Source organism: Pollicipes pollicipes, unplaced genomic scaffold (assembly GCF_011947565.3).
Source record: "Pollicipes pollicipes isolate AB1234 unplaced genomic scaffold, Ppol_2.1 Scaffold_4295;HRSCAF=5057_pilon_pilon_pilon, whole genome shotgun sequence".
Taxonomy (NCBI): Eukaryota; Metazoa; Arthropoda; class Thecostraca; order Pollicipedomorpha; family Pollicipedidae; genus Pollicipes; species Pollicipes pollicipes.
The window spans coordinates 2840157-2858806 of record NW_023596461.1 but is presented as its reverse complement, the minus strand read 5'-3'; the positions used below and the strand labels follow the sequence as shown (position 1 = coordinate 2858806).

Genomic DNA, 18650 nt, shown 5'->3' with positions numbered 1-18650 from the left:
TCACGCATGTGTGAGCACAATCGTGCGCGCCATGCTGTGGCTAGTCACGCATGTGTGAGCGAAATATGTGCGCACCATGATGTAGCTAGTCACTCATTTGTGAGCACAGGGCGTGCGTGCCATACTGTGGCTAGTCACGCATGTGTGAGCACAAGACGTGCGCGCTATGCTGCGGCTAGTCACTCATGTGTGGTGCCGCCAGGCCAGCCGCCGAGCTTCCAGTGGTTTACGGCCTTTTCTGAGCGTCACAGCAGCGCGTCATGTTAGTCACACAGGAAACGTGAGCCTCGCCAGAGAGCTGCAGACGGCCGGTAGATTGTCTCTGCTCTTTTGTGCGTAGTGTTTGTGCGCTGTGGCCAGCACGCATAGATCGAACATGTGGGCGCACACAATGGGCCGGAACACATTAATGACACGCCGCGCCGGGGGGGGGGAGGAGGGGGGGGGGGGCGCCGCCTCCTCCAGGGCTCAGGTTGAGGCGTGTCGATGTTGTAGCAGTGTTCGCTCTCAGCCTGACCTTACGTCCTCCGTCGCAGGCAACCGACGCACGGCGTCCGTGCGGTCGGTGGGCTACAGCGATCTGTTCGTTCTGACCAAGAAGGACATGTGGGATGTGCTCAAGGTAACGCCCTGTTTTGTCGTCACAAGTGATCTTTGCTATTGTGCTGATGGTTTTAGGAAATCGATCGCGAACATTGAAGGCAGTCTTCTGCCCTGGACGGGTTTTCTCGACTGAGAAAGGCTTTCTCCGTGTCGGATACTCAGCCGCCTTAGCGTGTTTAACCCCACTCTGAAATATGACTAACGTCGCCATTTTCTACACGACACTCTCCCCAAGAAGCCATGTCATAAATAGAGCGTAGGCAACCTTTCAGCCCGTCGAAATTATTTGCTCGCAACTGGGTCGGTGGCGGTCGAGGAGCGGCGCCGACCGCCGACCGGTCGACCGCTGGCGCTGACGCCCGGCTGTTGTGGCCGTCGGCCCTCCCTCCCAGGAGTACCCGGCAGCTCGCGTGCGTCTGGAAGCCATCGCTACCAAGCGTCTGGAGAAAAACAAGAAAGGCCCGCTGGACAGAGGTAAGCGGCGGCTGGCGGCCGACGGCGGCGGGAAGCGGTGTGCCGGCGCCGCCGGCGCTCAGGCGTCGCGCCGCCCGCAGAGGCCGCCGGATAATGAGGTCATTTAGCGCCACTGTTTGCCGGCGCCGCCTGGTAATATTCGTCGGACGGCAGTAATGATCCAACCAGTATTGACTCCGGCGACAAAGTAAACACGGGCCGAGCCGCCGCAGCAGCCACTCGCAGCGAGAGCGAGGCGCTACCAGCTGTAACGCTGGGCGGAGGGGCGGCGCCGCGCCACGCCGTGGTAAACACGGCCGGGCGTGCGGCCGCGGCGCTGGCCGAGGCAAACAGGGACGGAAACAGCCAGCCCGACCGCCAGCAGGGACGAGCAACGCCAGCACCACGCCCACCGCTGGGAAGAGGAGTATGCATCACCAGGCAGGGACAGGATCACAAGCAGAAGCAGGCTTAGGGACAGGGATAAGGTTAGGCCCCGCACCGCGCTGAGAGCTAGACATGGCCACCACCATCCCATCTAGAAAACTGGGAAGCGGCGTGGGGACACCGCGCTGAGGAACACCGCACAGCGGACACGCAACAGGGAGCAGGGCGGGCACCACCTCCGCGCGCGGAACCAAGTGCGAGCACGACCAATGTCTCCAGAGAAGGGACCAGCTCTACGTTCGGAACTGGTGCCACCGTACAATACCGCACAAAGATAGGGACAGACATCGCCAGCCACAGAGAGACACCAGTATGGTATCCAATAGTATCCCCACTTGATGCGGTCCCGTCATTCTGCACCGTCGCAGCCCTATTGTGAGTGACCATTATTATCAAGATATATGCGGACAGCCCAACGTGACATTTTTGGGCAGATGCTATGACAAAACTTGCATGAAAAATACCTCCGCAGGGGCAGATCTAGCCACTTAGTTATGAGTGCAACGCAATAAACCCGCTCGCAAATATCGGGGACAAATCTCGATGAACTTTCACTGGGAGGCAAGTCCAATACCCGGGGGAAGACGCTTTCCTCTCCAATAGACTAAAACTTTTGGAAATATGCAAATGTTCCGTTTGTCACATCATCCAGTTGTTTCTCCTGCCGCGCAAGTTATCTGCCCGGCTTTTATCCTTACCACTGATTGAATTACCCCGTTCCCCAGTGACTCGTGTGCATCGCGTTGATTTTCCTGGGCGGGCCAAACGCCACTATCGGGGAGGCATGAAGGCGACTGGGGAGTCATTTGACATCCCAGTTAACATACTTAAGGGTGGTCTACAAACGCCAGGGCCTCAGCGGCTGAAAACGACCTTGTGCAATGCTAATGTACAGTGCTGCCGGAAGAAGCAACAAGCCTAAAATAGCGCAGAAATGTGTGGCTTAGCCAACAGCTCGTCAGTCTAAGGTGCTTATTATAGAATGTGGCCAAAATTGCTAACTTGACCTCAGTATCACCACTGCGCACTATTCATCGACCAGTTTGCACTACCGGCCTATAAGAAAACTATATTGCACTATAAGAAAAGTAGAACTAGCGGTTGAAAGGATGTGGGCGAAAATGTAATGTCTTTCATTTAAGGTGGGCATTTATGTTCAAAAATGGAGAATTGCAAAACACAGTTTTTCCCGTGTGATAATTTTACGTTGGGGAACGTGTTTGTGATTTCCTCTCTATCCCCCCCCCCCCCCTCCCAGCGATTGCGCATGCACAACCGCAGGTTCCGTGAGAACGAGCAGTGGTCGACACAATTCACAAATAGCGGACACCGATGGCGCCATGTTTGACGTCACAGGTCCTTTAGCAGGAACTGTGGTCCAAAAGACCGCCACTGTGGTCTAGGGGAAAGATGCTGGACTCGTAATCCAGCGGCACTGGGTACGAATCCCAGAGCGGGCGCACTGGCCCGACTGAAATGAAAAAGGTGAGCTGGCAACTGGCCAAAAAGGGTCAACCCAGGCCCGTGGCGGCCGTGTCGGTCGCAGCATTGTGCGGCACGCAAAACCCTCCGCATTCCTGTCTGGCGCAAGGGCGGAGGCAAAATTATCCGTTGAGATGGGCGGTGCGACTTGGGTGGTGGGTTCACGGTGCACGCAACAAGCTATGCTTAGCAGGCACTATGAACCCAGTCACCCATGGAAACCATTCGGAATAGATTTGTTTTTTTTAATTAAAAAAAGGAAGCGACATGTCACAAGGGAATTTTTGCCCAATAGCAAGTCCCAGGACAACCCCGGATTGACGCCACGCCTAAGGTGGATCACGCTGCGCGCGACGCTCCAGCACCGCCGGCGAGTCGGTGCCCTTTTGCTGTAGTTTTTGCCCACGCTTAGCGTCTAATTTGGGACGCGAGCGGTCGCTCTTGCTCGCCCTGAGTGGACGGCAAACACGATTGGCGATTGCGCTAACTGGCGCTTGGTCCCCGGTGTCGCTCTCCTGCAACAGAGAATCGCTCGCAGTGATTTCCAGCACGTGTCACGCCCATCATGCGCTAATGTGAGGCGGCCAGGTGAGAGTTTTTGCTCGCAAACTTTCGCACAAGAACCATTACTACCAATCGCACACAGGTGGGATTCGAGCAAATAGCCAGAAGGGACAGGGCGGAGAGCAACACTGCACTCGCCGACCACTGGCCACCACCATCGATACTCGGAATACTACTGACTAATATCGCATCTGGCAGACGACGCACGCGCCTGACCTGACGCATGGGACCCACGACGCCACCCGAGCGAGCGCTTGGACCTCTTCTGCGGTGAATTGCAGCGCTTGCGTCCCTGTTGCAGCCAAGATGCTGCACCCGCTGCCGACGGTGAACGGCATGACCCTGGGCCGGTGCAACTCGACGCCGGGCCTGGTGGAGAGCTCGGGCCGGGTCAGCCTGCAGGAGATGTGGCTCAGCGAGCGCGGCGCGACCCGCAAACACTCGGTCTTCAGCGTCGGCAAGACCTGCGTCAGCCCCGACTCCAGGTCAGTCGTGAGTCACGTGTCGGCACCGATTCCAGAACAGTCGTGAGTCATGTGCCAGCGCCGACCCCAGGTCAGTCGTAAGTCACACGACGGCACCAATTCAAGGACAATCGTGATTCATGAGTTAATCACGACCCCAGGTCAGTCGTGAGTCATGTGTCGGCACCGATTCCAGGACAGTCGTGAGTCATAAGTCAGCCCCGACTCCAGGACAATCGTGAGTCATGAATCGGCCACGACTCCAAGCCAGTCATGAATCGTATGTCGGCACCGACTCCAGGACAGTCGTGAGTCATGTGCCGGCCACGACGTCGGGTCAGTTGCTAACCCTGGGACTTCAGGTCAGCTATTAGTCCTGCTTCAGCGCGACCCCAGGGCAATCGTGCTCTTGCTTATAGAGAATGACTTCAGGCAAACCAGTAGCTCCGACCGCTCAGCGATGATAAGTAGGTGGAGGACCGATCTAATCCATGCAGCTTTCGAAATGTAACAACCGTAATGATTGCATGCATTAAACCCATCGAAATAGTAATGTGTGCGGTGGATCAATGATGTTAGTGAAACACAGATCATAGGCTGTTCCGAAGCCTACTTGATATTGTTACCATGGTATTGGATCTTCAGCTCTTTATTGTCAGTCTTATTAGCTTGAGAAAACATCCTCCCCTTTTATCCTCGTGAGAGTGATATTTGGCAAACAAAACGACTCACTGTCACAAGTTATTCACAGCTAATAAACAAACTTTAAGAAATGCCAAGCAAGATTGGCTCTCCTGACTCGAACGTCTCGCTTCCACCCGACTCGACCTGATCCGACCCGACCCGATGCGACCCGACCCGACCTGGCCCGACCTGACCCGACCCGACCTGAACAGACCCGGTCCTGCCTTGGATGCATGCAAATGTAAAATGCTGAAATTGGTTTTCGATATCATGCTGCCTATGTTTGCAATACTTTGATCTGTCAATTACATTCTTGCAAATCAAATTTTGCTGGCGAGGTACCGAACCTAAAGCACATACTTGAGTGTTTTGACTTGAAAAAGAGCTGTGATGATTTAGAGTTTATCGTGGGATATAACAAAGCCTTTTCATGACGCCTACCCACAAGAACCCACATCTTCCCACAGCGGATAGCGGGTGCCACCCGTCTCTGACCTCAAGCGCCGAACAACATGCGTTATGGCAAAGAGCCAATATCTAAACCCAGTCCGGAATAAACCACGCACTTCCCAAGTCGCCCCCAAGATTCCACGCACTTCCCAAGTCATCCCCAAGATTCCACGCACTTCCCAAGTCGTCCCAGAGATTCTACGCACTTCCCAAGTCGTCCCAGAGATTCTACGTACTTTCCAAATCCTGGCCGTGAACTGAAGAACGCCGTTGACGGTCCATGGCTGGCGACGCCGGTGTGCCGCGGCGCGGTGACCGCAGCAAGCGCCGGCGCCCTTGGTCCGGCCTGGCTGACCGTCAGCCGGCCGACCGCTGCCAGTGGCCACCTGGACCGGGCCGGCGGCCCAGATAATTAGGTCACTCGGCGAGCGTGCCGCCCGGCCGTTCCCCCGGGGATGATAGCCCCGCCCCTTCCCCCCCCCCCCCCCCCCGGCATCCGATTAGCCGCGGGAGGCAACAGCCTCGGGGACAGCGCAGTAAGTGGTCGGATCTAGCAGCGTCGCTCGGGAAACGGATCGACGCTGGAGCTCTGAGGCGAATTAGCCTGCTGCTGTGCGCTTATTGGTCACTTTACAGCGGACGTTACGCTGCTTCAGTTCAAGTGCGTGTTTTATTATTTTTGTACCTGTCTGCAAGGCATATTACGCCCTCGTTAGTTTCGTTTGTCAATGTGTTCAGGCTTTTTCTGAGGTCTGAAGGAAATACAGCATTTAAGGATTCTTCAAAACATGACTGCTGGAATATCCGGGCGCCTTATGATGACACAGCTGCCTTATGATATCCGGGCGTAGTGGTTTAGATGAACACTGATTTTAGCTACGTTACACCTTTTCCATTTTAATGACCAATGTTTAATTCAACGCCCGTTGTAACTTTTTTCTCACAACTTCGCCCTCACCAGTCACAATACTCCCGCACACATAACACGCCTTGAAGTTTTCCGGTTGATTTGATTTCGGCCAACTTTGGCAGCGTGACGTGGTAAAATGTTCCGTCCGCGCGGCACTGCTCATACCCGGGCGCGGGCACGCGCTTTTCCGAATGCTACTGGGGTGCTACCGGTGGCCGACCATCCCCACGGAACGAGGCGAGTTTACCATTGCCGGCGTCCGCACATGGGCGGTCTCTGTTCCGCGCGCTCCGCACGCCGAGGCTACCCAGCCGCGGCGTGCAGCGGCGGCTCCTCCTGGGACGCTCTCTGAACACAGAAACGAATGCAGGCGCAACACAGGCAGCGCCGCGACAGCCGCTCAGAGGGTCTGTCTCTTGCCGCCCAGTGCTCCTGCAGCGCCGCCAGCATTGCAGAGCTATGCGTCGGACCGTGCAACCTGACTGCTGTTTGCGGGGTGCTAGAATATGTTGGGATCGCTCCGGCACGTTAACTGTCGTCCGGAAGCCTTACTTACGCATAAACAATGCAGCACCTGGGACGAGGCTAAAAGCTGTCGCCGGTTCTTCTCTGAATTAACCTCTGAACTGCCCTTAGTGTGCTCGCTGCCTTGTATTAATTGCCAGGCGATTAATTTTACACGTTCTGGTAAACCAATTTTCGTATGCTAGGCCAGATAAATAAAACAAGTAATTCATCATTATGAAAAATAGGCATGTTTATCAGTTGGTCAATTTTGCATATTCTGGAAGAAAAAATTGCAAGATCAGATTACCGAAACAAGTAATTCGTCATTCCCCTGCACGTCGGTTGGTGCTTCTAGAAACAGCTGTCCAAACTATTCGTCGTTGTTCTTGATCGTTTTAATATACCCAAGACGCGGAACCACATCAGCAAAAAAGGATGCTAGGTCACCTTACATATGCCGACTCTAAATATGAAACGCGCTGTTCAATAGCCATGAATTGTTTCTGACCACATTAGTACCGGCGACACCGTGCCATTTCTTTGGAGTGGCAATGTGCAATACGTGTTTTTAGGACTCGAAACAATAAAAATTCGTTGTGTCTAATATGGTAGAATGTGGTTTCTATTTTGGTGTAGGTTCCGCAGCTACACAGCCATGCTGTGCGAGCCACAGAAGTGCACAAAGTGCCATCTGCTTCGGCGGATCTCCTTGGGAATTTTACGCGAGATATAGCCAACTGTCACGCGACACGCTAATATAAGGACTTCTGTGGAATGGCCACAGCTGTTACACGCCACTTGAATATGCCTGATGCGATGTTCGGATCAATGAGATAGAGGAGATCAAAAGTAATGCCAGGCGGCGACAATTGGTGGAACACCTGGGATGTACGGGGCGGATTAAACACACCAAGGAAAATGAGCCAGGTGTGACTATTAATGTTTGGATGATGCGTGACGTTGCATGCTTATCATCAAACGTTTGACCTTTCCGAACTCCATGGTCCGTGCCAGCAGTTAATACTAGTATGCTAATGCAATATCAAATGGCTTTGCACTATGCAGGCATGCTATCTGACAATCTAGTCGTACCGTACGATGTCATGGCACAAGACTTATATCCGAAGCCAAGCGTGTCGTCAGAATTCGATACTAGCGGCTAGCAAATGCTGAGAGGTGCAGGGGCGAGGGTGGGCGAAATTGCGCCTATTGGCAAGATCTTTGATTTGGGAGCCCAGACCAGAATAACAAAAGGACTATTGCTAGTACCGGATGGAGGGGGGGGGGGGGGGAGGAGGGAAGACAACGCAGAATCCCAGGGGGCAACGAGCCACCCTGTCCCAAGGATGCCCCTGTTGGCGATGCCCCAGCCCCAATTGGCATGATAGTTTTGTAGACAGAAGACCGAACGCGTCTTTGTCATTGCAGCGATCGGTAAAAGTAATGTGGGAAAGTAGTCAAACGGCACTTCCCTGCCTCGTGATTATCGCCGCTGTGTACGGTGTGAGTACTTTAGAGTCCCGCAGCCGGTGCAAAACAAAGCAATTGGGATTAGAAAAAGCAAGGTATCTGTACGGAAGACGCACGGCACGGCAAGAGCAGCATGACAAATTATATTTCAGAAGCAACCGTGGTGACTAGCCACTGTCCGTGGCCAGTACGAGCTGTGAATGTGAGGACTGCCCGTGGCAAAAGCATTGACAGGCCCTAAGCGGTGGACTCCAGGGTTATATTTAGTTTCGGTTTCCTAACGAATGCAACGTGTTCGGTTCATTTCGACGATAATGATGATGCAATTGAGCGCCTCATGAGGTGGCTGAACTGCGGTTGTAATGTTGCGTGCACGGACCTTGTTACATTAACTGAGTAAATGCCCTGACAGCCAGTGGCTTATCCCGGGTCGCGACGTACTCCACCCATGGTCATCGTGACAACATCAGCAACTTGGGATCTTACTGAGCTTAAGCAGCTTGTGCATTGACTGTCAATGCAGTGCGATGAGGAAAATGCCGCAACTGTGCAACCTGGACAAGATCATCACCACGAAGTTTGCTGTTGTCTTCGAGCGAAAATTGATTGGATTCAACACCTGCGAACTGATTGGGGAGCCGTTGATGTAAGCTAGATCTGCGGGACAGTGACTGGGGTGACCTCACCGATCGGAGAGCTGCTGATGTAAGCTGGATCTGCGGGACAGTGGCTGGGGTGACCTCACCGATCGGAGAGCTGCTGATGTAAGCGGGATCTGCAGGGCAGTGACTGGGGTGACCTCACCAATCGGAGAGCTGCTGATGTAAGCGGGATCTGCGGGACAGTGACTGGGGTGACCTCATCGATCTGAGAGCTGCTGATGTAAGCGGAATCTGCAGGACAGCGACTGAATTCTGAGGCGTGATGCGCTGCGATGCGACGTTGCTTTGCGTTACTTTCCATTGCATTATGTTGCACGTTGCGGGGCACGCATCGCGACGCCTGACATGAGGACCTCTGCTGCCGCAGAAAACCTTCTGCCTGCTTTGAGCAACGAAACTATTTTCTGGACTCGTCATGGGTAGCCCTGTATGAGACCCGCTGCTGGGGACTTGATCAGCTCGCCGGGGCTTCGTTGCGGGGGTGCTGCGACTCACGTGGCGCCCGTACCCGTCACTGGTCTCCGCAGTGTGGTGATCAGGACGCGACGGACGGGTCAGCTCCGGCGATCAGTATGCAGCAGACAGGTCAGCTCCGGTGATCAGAACGTGACGGGTGTGTCAGCTCCGGTGATCAGTAGGCGACGGACGGGTCAGCTCCGGTGATAAGTACGCAGCGGGCTGGTCAGCTCCGGTGATCAGGACGTGACAGGCGGGTCAGCTCCGGTGATCAGTAGGCGACGGACGGGTCAGCTCCGGTGATAAGTACGCGACTGACAGGTCAGCTTCGGTGATCAGTACACGACCGACAGGTCAGCTCCGGTGATCCTGCCTCTCTGTCCCGCCAGTCGCGGAGCGTTGATTGACACCAGGAGAAGATTGGTGAGCACATTGGTTGACACCGTGCTCGGATCCGAAACTGAAGGACACCGTGCTCAGGTCTGAACCTGAAGGACACTGTGCTCAGGTCCGAGATGTAAGGCCAGGTCACTACACTCCGTCATGAAGCACGTACTTATCAAAGTGATGTCTCCAGAATGCACGCTTATGATGTGGTTCGAAACATTTTATAAGCGGGAGGGAATGTGTTAAAGCACATTTGTAATTCTCGGCGGCTCCTACAAGATGCTTTAAGCGCAAATGTTTCTGTGACTCCAGGCATAGTGTTTCGCTTAGTGACCCGTGGCGACGAAGCCATTGTTGTTAATTCAAGTTGTGGCCTGTGCTGCTATTTTAGAAAGTTCATTATTGTGGCAGTTTTCCTCGAAAACAGCCAGGCTGGAGGTGGACTTTCTGCCTCTCCTTGGCATCTGACATTAAAAGCTATGACGTTAATGCACTAAACAATGTGCTGCGTAGAATACCGTATCACGCAAACAGCTTCCTTTGACATTTCATGCTAAGTGGGTCGGTTTTAATTTTACGAAAGTCCGCCTTTGTAGCCCCGTTCAACGCGAAAAATACCGGCATTGTGTCAGAGCTAAAAGAAACATGGACATTGAAATGATCGGGCAAAAGCGCTGTGTATCAACACATATTTTAATATTCTCATTGTTTGACTCTGAGGTTTACAGTTGCTAAACGGGACTTGTCCAATACATTTTGACTGACTGCCGCTGCGTCGACGGCGTTAACGGCAGATTTGTAGCAGGCGGGTCCGACTCTTTTCGTTTTCCTTAGGAAGTTCAGGAGCTCAGCTGAAAGATGTATTGATCTTGAACCGAGGCTGAATTCGTGGTAGGTTGCTGGACATCCTGCTTACCTAGAACCAAGGTGCATGTGGCACTCAAGGCCTTCTATGCATACCAGCATCGGGCCTTCGGTTATTGTTTCCTAGTGGAATACAATGCATACCAGCATCGGGCCTTCGGTCAGTGTGTCCTAGTGAAATACAATGCATACCAGCATCGGGCCTTCGGTCAGTGTGTCCTAGTGGAATACAATGCAGTCCGTATGCCGCTATCAGTTTTTCTTGATTCGGTTAAGGCATGCAAGTCAATCAGCTGCTGGGCACCGACTGATTTCCTGACAGGTGAAAAATATGGCGGCGGTGAGAGAAAATGTGCCTGAAATGTTGTGCTCTTTCATCAAAAAGTCTCAGTCGTCATGGTTTGGGCTATTTTCAACCCTAAACATACAACAGTACATTACAATGCAATTGACACGTGCGTTGGTCGTAACTCCCTTCAAATGCAGCATCTTAATCGCTAGGGATTTAAACTTTCAGCTCAACAGTTAATGCCCATTAAGGGTTTTGTCGTACAGTGTGTACAGGGCTGACTCAGGTTCCCTGAGAATGTTCTTTTCTGCATCGCCATAGTCCTAATGCTAAAGTTGGGGATTATTTGCCCCCTGTCTCACGCAACTATGCCATGTAACGCTCAACATGCGTTACGGACATCTTGCAAGTTACACACTATAAATTTGCTGGTGAATTGGTTTGGGTGCGCACAATATCGAAATGATATCAAATGCAGCAGCAACATTGGATTGCGATTGATATAAATTGTTTCGAGTAGCACCTATCTCCCAGTAACGGCAGCGATTATAGCATACCGCAACACATGCTGCGCCTGATGAATACAAATACTCATGAACATGCTTGGATAAAGACAAGTCCTGCGAACTCATGCTTCAGGCGTTTGAAACGAACGGCGATAGCAGGATTTTTCTATACCATTACCCAAGAACAGGTAACCGGGAGCGCCCCTGCTGTTTTTTTTTAATTTTGGGCCATATCATGCAACTAGAAGCGCGCGAATCACCGCAGCAGTTTTGTATTTTGGTCTGCAGTGGCGGCCAAAGGACAGAGGATAGCAACGTAAAACTTCCAGCGTTTCCAAATGCACACCAAATGCGACTGTTCCAAATATTTGAATAAAGGGTCGTTCTAAGGATCCTGGGTCACGTGGTTTGGATGTTTTAATCTAATTATGTGATGCGGTTCTTGAACGAAGTCGGTTTTAATATCCGCTTTCAACTCATTGTTACACCATATTATCAGGTCAAAATACAGGAACAGATGAATGTAACTGAGCCAGAAATTTGTTCGTACCGCTTTACCTCACTGAGGCCATTTTGGTTCAATGAGTGCCCGTGGGTGGATGTTACGTGGCTCCGATAATTATACATAAACGTGTGTTGTTTACCCTATTTACGGGGTTTAGAGGAGTTCTTGGAGCTTGTTACGAAGGATGCAAGTCATAAACAAGTACCACACGCATTTACAAAAGGATAGTTTTGTCCTAGCAACCCGCTTTGACCCCACTTGGTCTCAAGCGGGAACGTTGCCTCCTATTCAGTGGGAAAGCTTCAGCCCCCGCCCCCCCCCCCCCACGTCAAAAAAAGAGAGAAAAGAGGGACAAATCCGGGCAAAAACCCGTTTGCTGGCGCGATTCATAATTTCGGGGGCTTAGCCTCACTCCAAATGACCTTGCAAAGCTACGCCCCTGTTCTCAACCCAACAACAGCGAAAAGAGATGGTTTTGGTCTCTACTGCATGTATTTTGCTCCCTGCATCCTTTATAACTGTCAGACTGCCTGACTTACACAAAGAGCTACGCTATCGAAATCATAGAAATGTCTGTTTTGTTGCTCTGGCGTATGATGTCATTGAAGATCTCTGGGTCAACCAAATATATTCATCTTCCAAAAATATGCTGGTCCGCCATGTACCGTCTGAATACCGCCTGAACCAACGCAGTCGGCTGATTGGTTACGCAAATAGGGGTGTCGGCTTCCCCTTCCCTCAGAGGGTATGGTGTGTGAAAACGACCCGTGGACAGCCGTGACGACATGGATAGTCCCTCTTAATGCACTGAACAGAAGGTGAGCAGCATGCTTCTGTTCTGTTCGGATGTTCAGCGCTCCCTGTTGTTCAGCACCCCGCCAGGCGCACATTTGGGGCCTCTGAAATTCCTGCCTGTGCTCATCTACCCATGTCGGATCGCGCAACTGTGCGACCGCGTTGCCAGCAGAGCAGGAGTCGCCGGTGGAGAACTACTGCAACCGCCCGCGCGCTCCTTGTGATTTCGGCGCGTTCCGACACCTGCCGGCCGCCGCAGTCCGTCTCTTCTGTCTCTCGCGGCGCGCTCCCTCTGCCCCTGCCTGCTCGCCCATCCCGCCCCGCCCCGCCGTTTACACTCTCGGCCGTGGCGTGGCCGGCGGCGGCAGTGGGACCCCGCCAGCGGGGCGGCCCGTCGGCAGACGCGACGTCGGCGACAGCGGGAGCCCGCGCATCAGCCGGCCCGACGGCAGACGCGACGTCGGCGACAGCGGGAGCCCGTGCATCGGCCGGCCCGACGGCAGACGCGACGTCGGCGACAGCGGGAGCCCGCACATCGGCCGGTCCAACGGCAGACGCGACGTCGGCGACAGCGGGAGCCCGCGCATCGGCAGGCCCGACGGCAGACGCGACGTCGGCGACAGCGGGAGCCCGCGCTTCGGCCGGCCCGACGGCAGACGCGACACCGCGTCACGTGACCGCGCGGTAATGTGATAACAATACGCCGTATTGATTCGGCGTGGCGGCGCGGCCATCAACTGGTGCCGGCGGCGAAAGCCAGGAAGAGGGGGGGGGGGGGGGGGGGGGAGCGTGGGCCGGCTGTTGGGTGTCGCGAGGGAAGGACATGTGACGCTGCTGCATCAGCTGACTCACCAACAGAAATCCGAGTGCTGGATGTTACCATGGGATGTGGACAGCTTCGGGACGAGGTACATGTGATGCCAGTCCTTACGGCTAACCTGACGCTGGCGAGGCCCGCGGGTCAGAAATAACTCAACGGGGTGCGGCCGCTGCGTCGGACGGTCCTAAGACAGATACTGGTGTGGGGTGACGCTAATGACGCAGTCAGTAACGTGTATCGATGAATAGCTACGATTCGCTATTGTTCGGCTCTGTGAGGGACTTTCACGCTCCAGTGGGTCCGATGGGAGGTTTGGCAGTTTCTAGAAGGTGTTCTGGGGCGCCATCCGTCTCGGGCGATCGCATGGGAACAAGTCCCGGGAGAAGTTGAACATGGTCGCGTTCCGAAAGTTTGCATGGGACATCATCTTGTGCCAAAAGTCGTACGGGTCTCCATGACGTTCGTGACGGTTTTGGAGCACCGTAGTTTTGACGACCTAATAGGGAACACTGACGATTGCAGGAGGTCAGGTTGGGCCATTTATGTGTTTCATGCTCTTTACGTGATTTCATTCCGTTTGTGATGATTTACCGACATGCTGCCATGCACCGGAGTGCCCAGTCAGATCCGACGCCAGCGTGTTGCACAGTTCCAAAAGTGCACGGGTCGAGGGATCCAGAACTGTGTGGTCCGCACGTATGAGCAGTGGCGTCAGTGCTAACGCAGCAGACCTTTCTCAGCACCGCTCTAGCAAATGATGCGTGCCACTGGATTTGCAATGAAAAAACAAAACGGCAGCGCAGCCATTCAGTCGCGACTTGGCAGCCTGGGAAAATCTGAACAAGGCGTGTAGTTTTGCTAGATAGGTTGGGGGGCTGAGCAGGTAAATTGCTAACTCAACATACCCCAAAATGTGTCAAAGAACGGGCCTCTCTCCGAATTCATCCCGCTGTCGCCTCAAAGTTGGGAGACTGGGCTCTTCCAGCTGGATAGTAAGCCACACCGTCGGTCTCAACTGTGCCAGTGGCACACCGCCAGCTGACGACGCTGGACAATCCATAATGTATAGCCTCATCCATACGCTATGAGATGACCCAGGCAGTCACTAGCGAGTGCGCGTGCTGGGAACAGGTAAGATAAAGCGTAAACCCAACATTGTAAGAACGTAGCATGAGGCACTTCAGCTATTCCATGCACGAAGTTGGAAAACGCCATGGCAAGAAATCAATCCAAGCCGGTTTCCATCGCTTCCAAATCTGTACTCGCCCCTAAATCTTCCAAATCTGTCCTCCTTGTCGTGAAGTTTTCGAGCGTGTCGCTCTCGTGCGGGCAGCGGTGCATCCCTCCCCTCCCCATCCAGTGTCCGCCACTGCGCCAGCTGCTCGATGGGAGGACCATAAAAGTCTGATGACTATCTGCTTCATATTGCCGCACCGACGCGGCTCGGGGACGAGAGCACCCTATCGGAGCCGACCTGATAGCGGGGCCGAACCACCGCCCCCACCCCCACAACTTCCTCCCAGTACCCTGCACCGGCCACATAACGTCGCCCGCCGGCCTATTTCGGGCCGGGATATGTGCTGCAATGCATTTGGGTTTGTAAGTACGCCGTTGCGTGTTATTCATGAGCCTCGTAACTCGGGCCGGCGAACGGCTTAGCCGTTAATGTCGTGTTATGCCGAATTTAAGACGAACGTCAGTCTGCCTCTAGGACTTGGACTGGGGCTGGTGGCAGGGACTATGAAGATGAAACCCCCGTCGGCGGGGCGGCGCACTCCGGCGCCGCCGGCGCTCTACCTCACCGCCTGTCTGGCTGCGTATAGGAGTGTGCACGAGACCAGAGGTGGGAGGCCATGCTGCGTAAAGCTGATCTTGAAGGGATGTTCTACATTTGTGTGGGGTTTTGAACCGAAATAGCTATCTTGAAGCTCATGTGGTGCGGGTGACAATCCTGCCCTTCTTAACATCTAAACCCATGTAGTTCCTAAGCTACACGTTCGCAAAGATGTACAGACTTATTTGTGCAGACTATTCCAAGGTCCCTGAGGCATCCATAATGTCATAATAACAGTATTCAATTATTGTTACTTCATGGGCCATGCGGTGATCAAAGCCAAAATATGCAATTGACCAGCCGTTCATATCTGGCGTTCGTAACCACGATTTCCAGATATAACGTCTGTCAACTGGCTCTCAATGCCTTGTAAGGCGCGATTACACAATCAATCAATGACGTAATGAGGAGCATATTTACGAAATAAAGACATTGTGATGTCTAGAACAGTTTTTTCCGCTTAAGAGCGTGCCAATAGTTACAAGTGAGCTCACTTCCCGATGTATTCCCATCATACCCGATGTATTCCCATCATACCCGATGTATGCTTTAAAGTTTTCAAATGTGGAACGTTTCCTTTCAGACCGTATCCCCTTTAGTTTATAACCTATAGATCCGCGAAAATGTTTAAGGCTATTTCGTACGGAATATTTTGAGGTCATCCAGACAGCCACAACACTATAATAACGGCATTCAAATTCTGTCATTTCATTGGCCGTGCGTCGATCGATGTCAAGAAAAATGTCATTGACCAGCCGTTCATATCTGGCGTTCGTGAGCACGGTTTCCAGATACAACGGCCGCCAACTGGCTCCCCATCAATGTTTTGCAAGGTGCGATGACGCAATCAAGCGATGACGTATTGAGGAGCATATTCACTAAATATAGAAACGGTGGTGTCTAGAGCAGTCTTTTCCACTTAAGAGCGTACCAATACTTACATCGCCATATCTGATCCTTGCCTCAGTATGTTGAGAAGTGGAGCATTCCCTTTAAAGTGCGCGTCTGGGTTTTCACAACCCAAAGCACCACCTGTGTATACATGGGTGGTAGCTAAGGGAGCTAGAGCGCCTCTGCAGGCCTCGCCGCCTCGCAGACACGTGCCGGCGTCGGGTTGGATGTGATATCGATATAGGTCAATATGAGTCTTCTAGTCACCACTGTTGCGCTGTTATCCCCTAGAGTCAGTGGTGTTGGGGCGGTCCGGACGGGCGCGAGTACTCACCACCATCGGGCGCACCACACGGTTATGTCCGAGCGCCGCAGGACGCTAGCGGTCCCACACCATAGCACCAGGATTTGGAGTCCGGAATCGAATGCCGTGCCGGGCTCTGATTCCGCGTCGTGCTCAAACGCCGCGTCGTTGCCCTCCTGTGGTCAATGTCTACAAATTGTTTGAGCTACGCTGCAAGATTAAATACTCCACTCGTTCATACACTCCAGCTGTTTGATTCCCTTCAGCTATCATTGCCACAGCATTGCTAATGGTGTTTGAGTTCGGAAACAACATATATTTCTCAAGCGCTCAAGACTAAGGTGATGTATCTATCAGCACGACCGCGGTATTCCCAAACCAGTTCAATTTTTCTAATTCCACTCCCGCAGTCGCCTGCGCGCGCGCTCTGCTTGAGATAAGAACAGGCCAGCGTCATAGAAAAGTGCTTGTTTTCCTTTAGCCGTCTTAGAAAAATGCTTCCTGTTAGCCCTTTTAGACTTTCATCATGAGCCACGGACCTAATTTGGGACGGAATATGAAGTGCACCAAAAAGAGGATAAGCGGCAGCGAAATCCATCTTTTGTCGTTATGGGTAGCAAAATAGCCGCACAACTTCACCCTGTACTCATTTTCATTTGATCCTGATGCACATATCCGTAAGCCACATAGGCGGTACTCCATGATGTAGTCCCATAGGGCCAAATCTGCAAGCGTAAGATGACTGATGTGTACATGGTGGTGAAACAAAGAATGTCTGTGAAGGGAAATTTAGCGGCTAGTGTGCGGGCCTGACTGCAGGCAATTGGTTTTGCCCTATGTATCCTACTTCCACGTGCATTTCATATTCGTTATCAAAGTAGGTTCTCTCCCCAATAATACAACCGTCGAAAGGGCTTTTGTATTCATGTTGTTAGTTAATTATTTGAGCTTAGGGTCTCATGAATGAGTGTGGTCATTTTATGCCCGGTATTTTTGCTGTGACGAATTCATGCTTTGATGAAAGGCAACACAGCAGTTTTCTCCATGGGTGCTTTTAGCCATGTATGATAACAAGGTTATTCATGCTCCTTGGTTGATATCTCAAGACATTGTGTATTCCCACAGTCCTTAGTAAACACCATGCATTTTATACAGGCGGGTGTTAAGCTATCTATTTGATCAGCACGTTGGAAAACAGATGGAGGAGGCTCATTTCACTGCGCTTTAATGGAACATCATTATGGAGTGCTCTTTGGAGTGGTTCTCTCTGAGGAGCTTTCGATGCTTTAGAACATAAATAATTAGGTGAAACCTCGGTCGTATTCTCTTTTGGTCAGTACCAAAGTATTTATGGGTGAAAACTATTGCAAAACGACTTTGAAAACGGCAGAGCTAGGTGCGAGTGTGTTTATGGGCTGTACTTGTGCTTACTTGTTATCCCGTCAGATCTGACTTACTAAAAAACATGCAATAACCCACATTGGTGGAAGCCTCCTTCGACTGTTCATGACAAACAAGCATGCCATGGCTTGACATCAGTTCGCAAGAAACACTTCCGCAGTACCCAACTGGGGATCTTTGTTCAAAACCTATATCCTTCGTGGCATCCATCAAAGTACCCCTGGCTCAAAGCCGTAGCACACCGCTCTTGTTCTGATCACATAATTCCGCGCAAGCTTCTTTGATGGGCGCTGAAATTTTGCGAAGATCTGGAATGCATCCACTCAGCTGATTAACTAAACATCTTTGAACACGCGGCAGGGCTGTTGGTGAGACAGCCATGCATTCTGAAAAGCTTCGCGAAGCATTCATGCAGGCGATGTTCTTCGAATCCCCAAGCGGTTTAGCTGCATGCCTGGAAAACCTCTTTGCCGAGCCGTGAATCCGCTTAGTGCAACTTAAGTGCTGACCATCGTGGAAGTAATTAAACCTGCACGTGGCCAGTGTCGGGCCCGGTACCTGGGCCCAAGGAGAATGTCTGGCGTACCGATGGGATGCTTGCCGTGGTTGCCAGGTGGCCGCAGCGCCCAATCCGGCGCCCTCACGGTCGCCCAATCCTGCAGCCGCTGCCGGGCGTCTCCTCTGCGCATGTGACGTCATCCGGCCCCATCTGAAGCTGCCGGCGTCGGCCTTGCCCTGACGCGGATGCTTGCGTTCCAGGTACCATGACACGCGGAGTCACACCATGGACTCAGTGCTGTCTGAGACGTCCAGCGAAGGCAAACTCAAGCCTCCAGTGCCGTCCATAATCAGAACGAGTGAGTGCCGGTGTCCCCTTTGGTACGTCGAGTGTTTTTATGCGG

At 52.6% G+C, this 18650-nt stretch overlaps 1 protein-coding gene across 1 annotated transcript in view; it reads left to right on the top strand.

Moving 5' to 3' along the window:
* Positions 1-18650, top strand: part of LOC119096934 (cyclic nucleotide-gated cation channel alpha-3) — an 82982-nt gene that overhangs the window by 53219 nt on the left and 11113 nt on the right. Inside the window, exons 7-10 of the mRNA XM_037219940.1 lie at positions 537-622; positions 996-1077; positions 3851-4034; positions 18508-18605. Of these exons, the coding sequence (XP_037075835.1) occupies positions 537-622; positions 996-1077; positions 3851-4034; positions 18508-18605 (450 nt within the window). The remainder of the gene's footprint in view (positions 1-536; positions 623-995; positions 1078-3850; positions 4035-18507; positions 18606-18650) is intronic.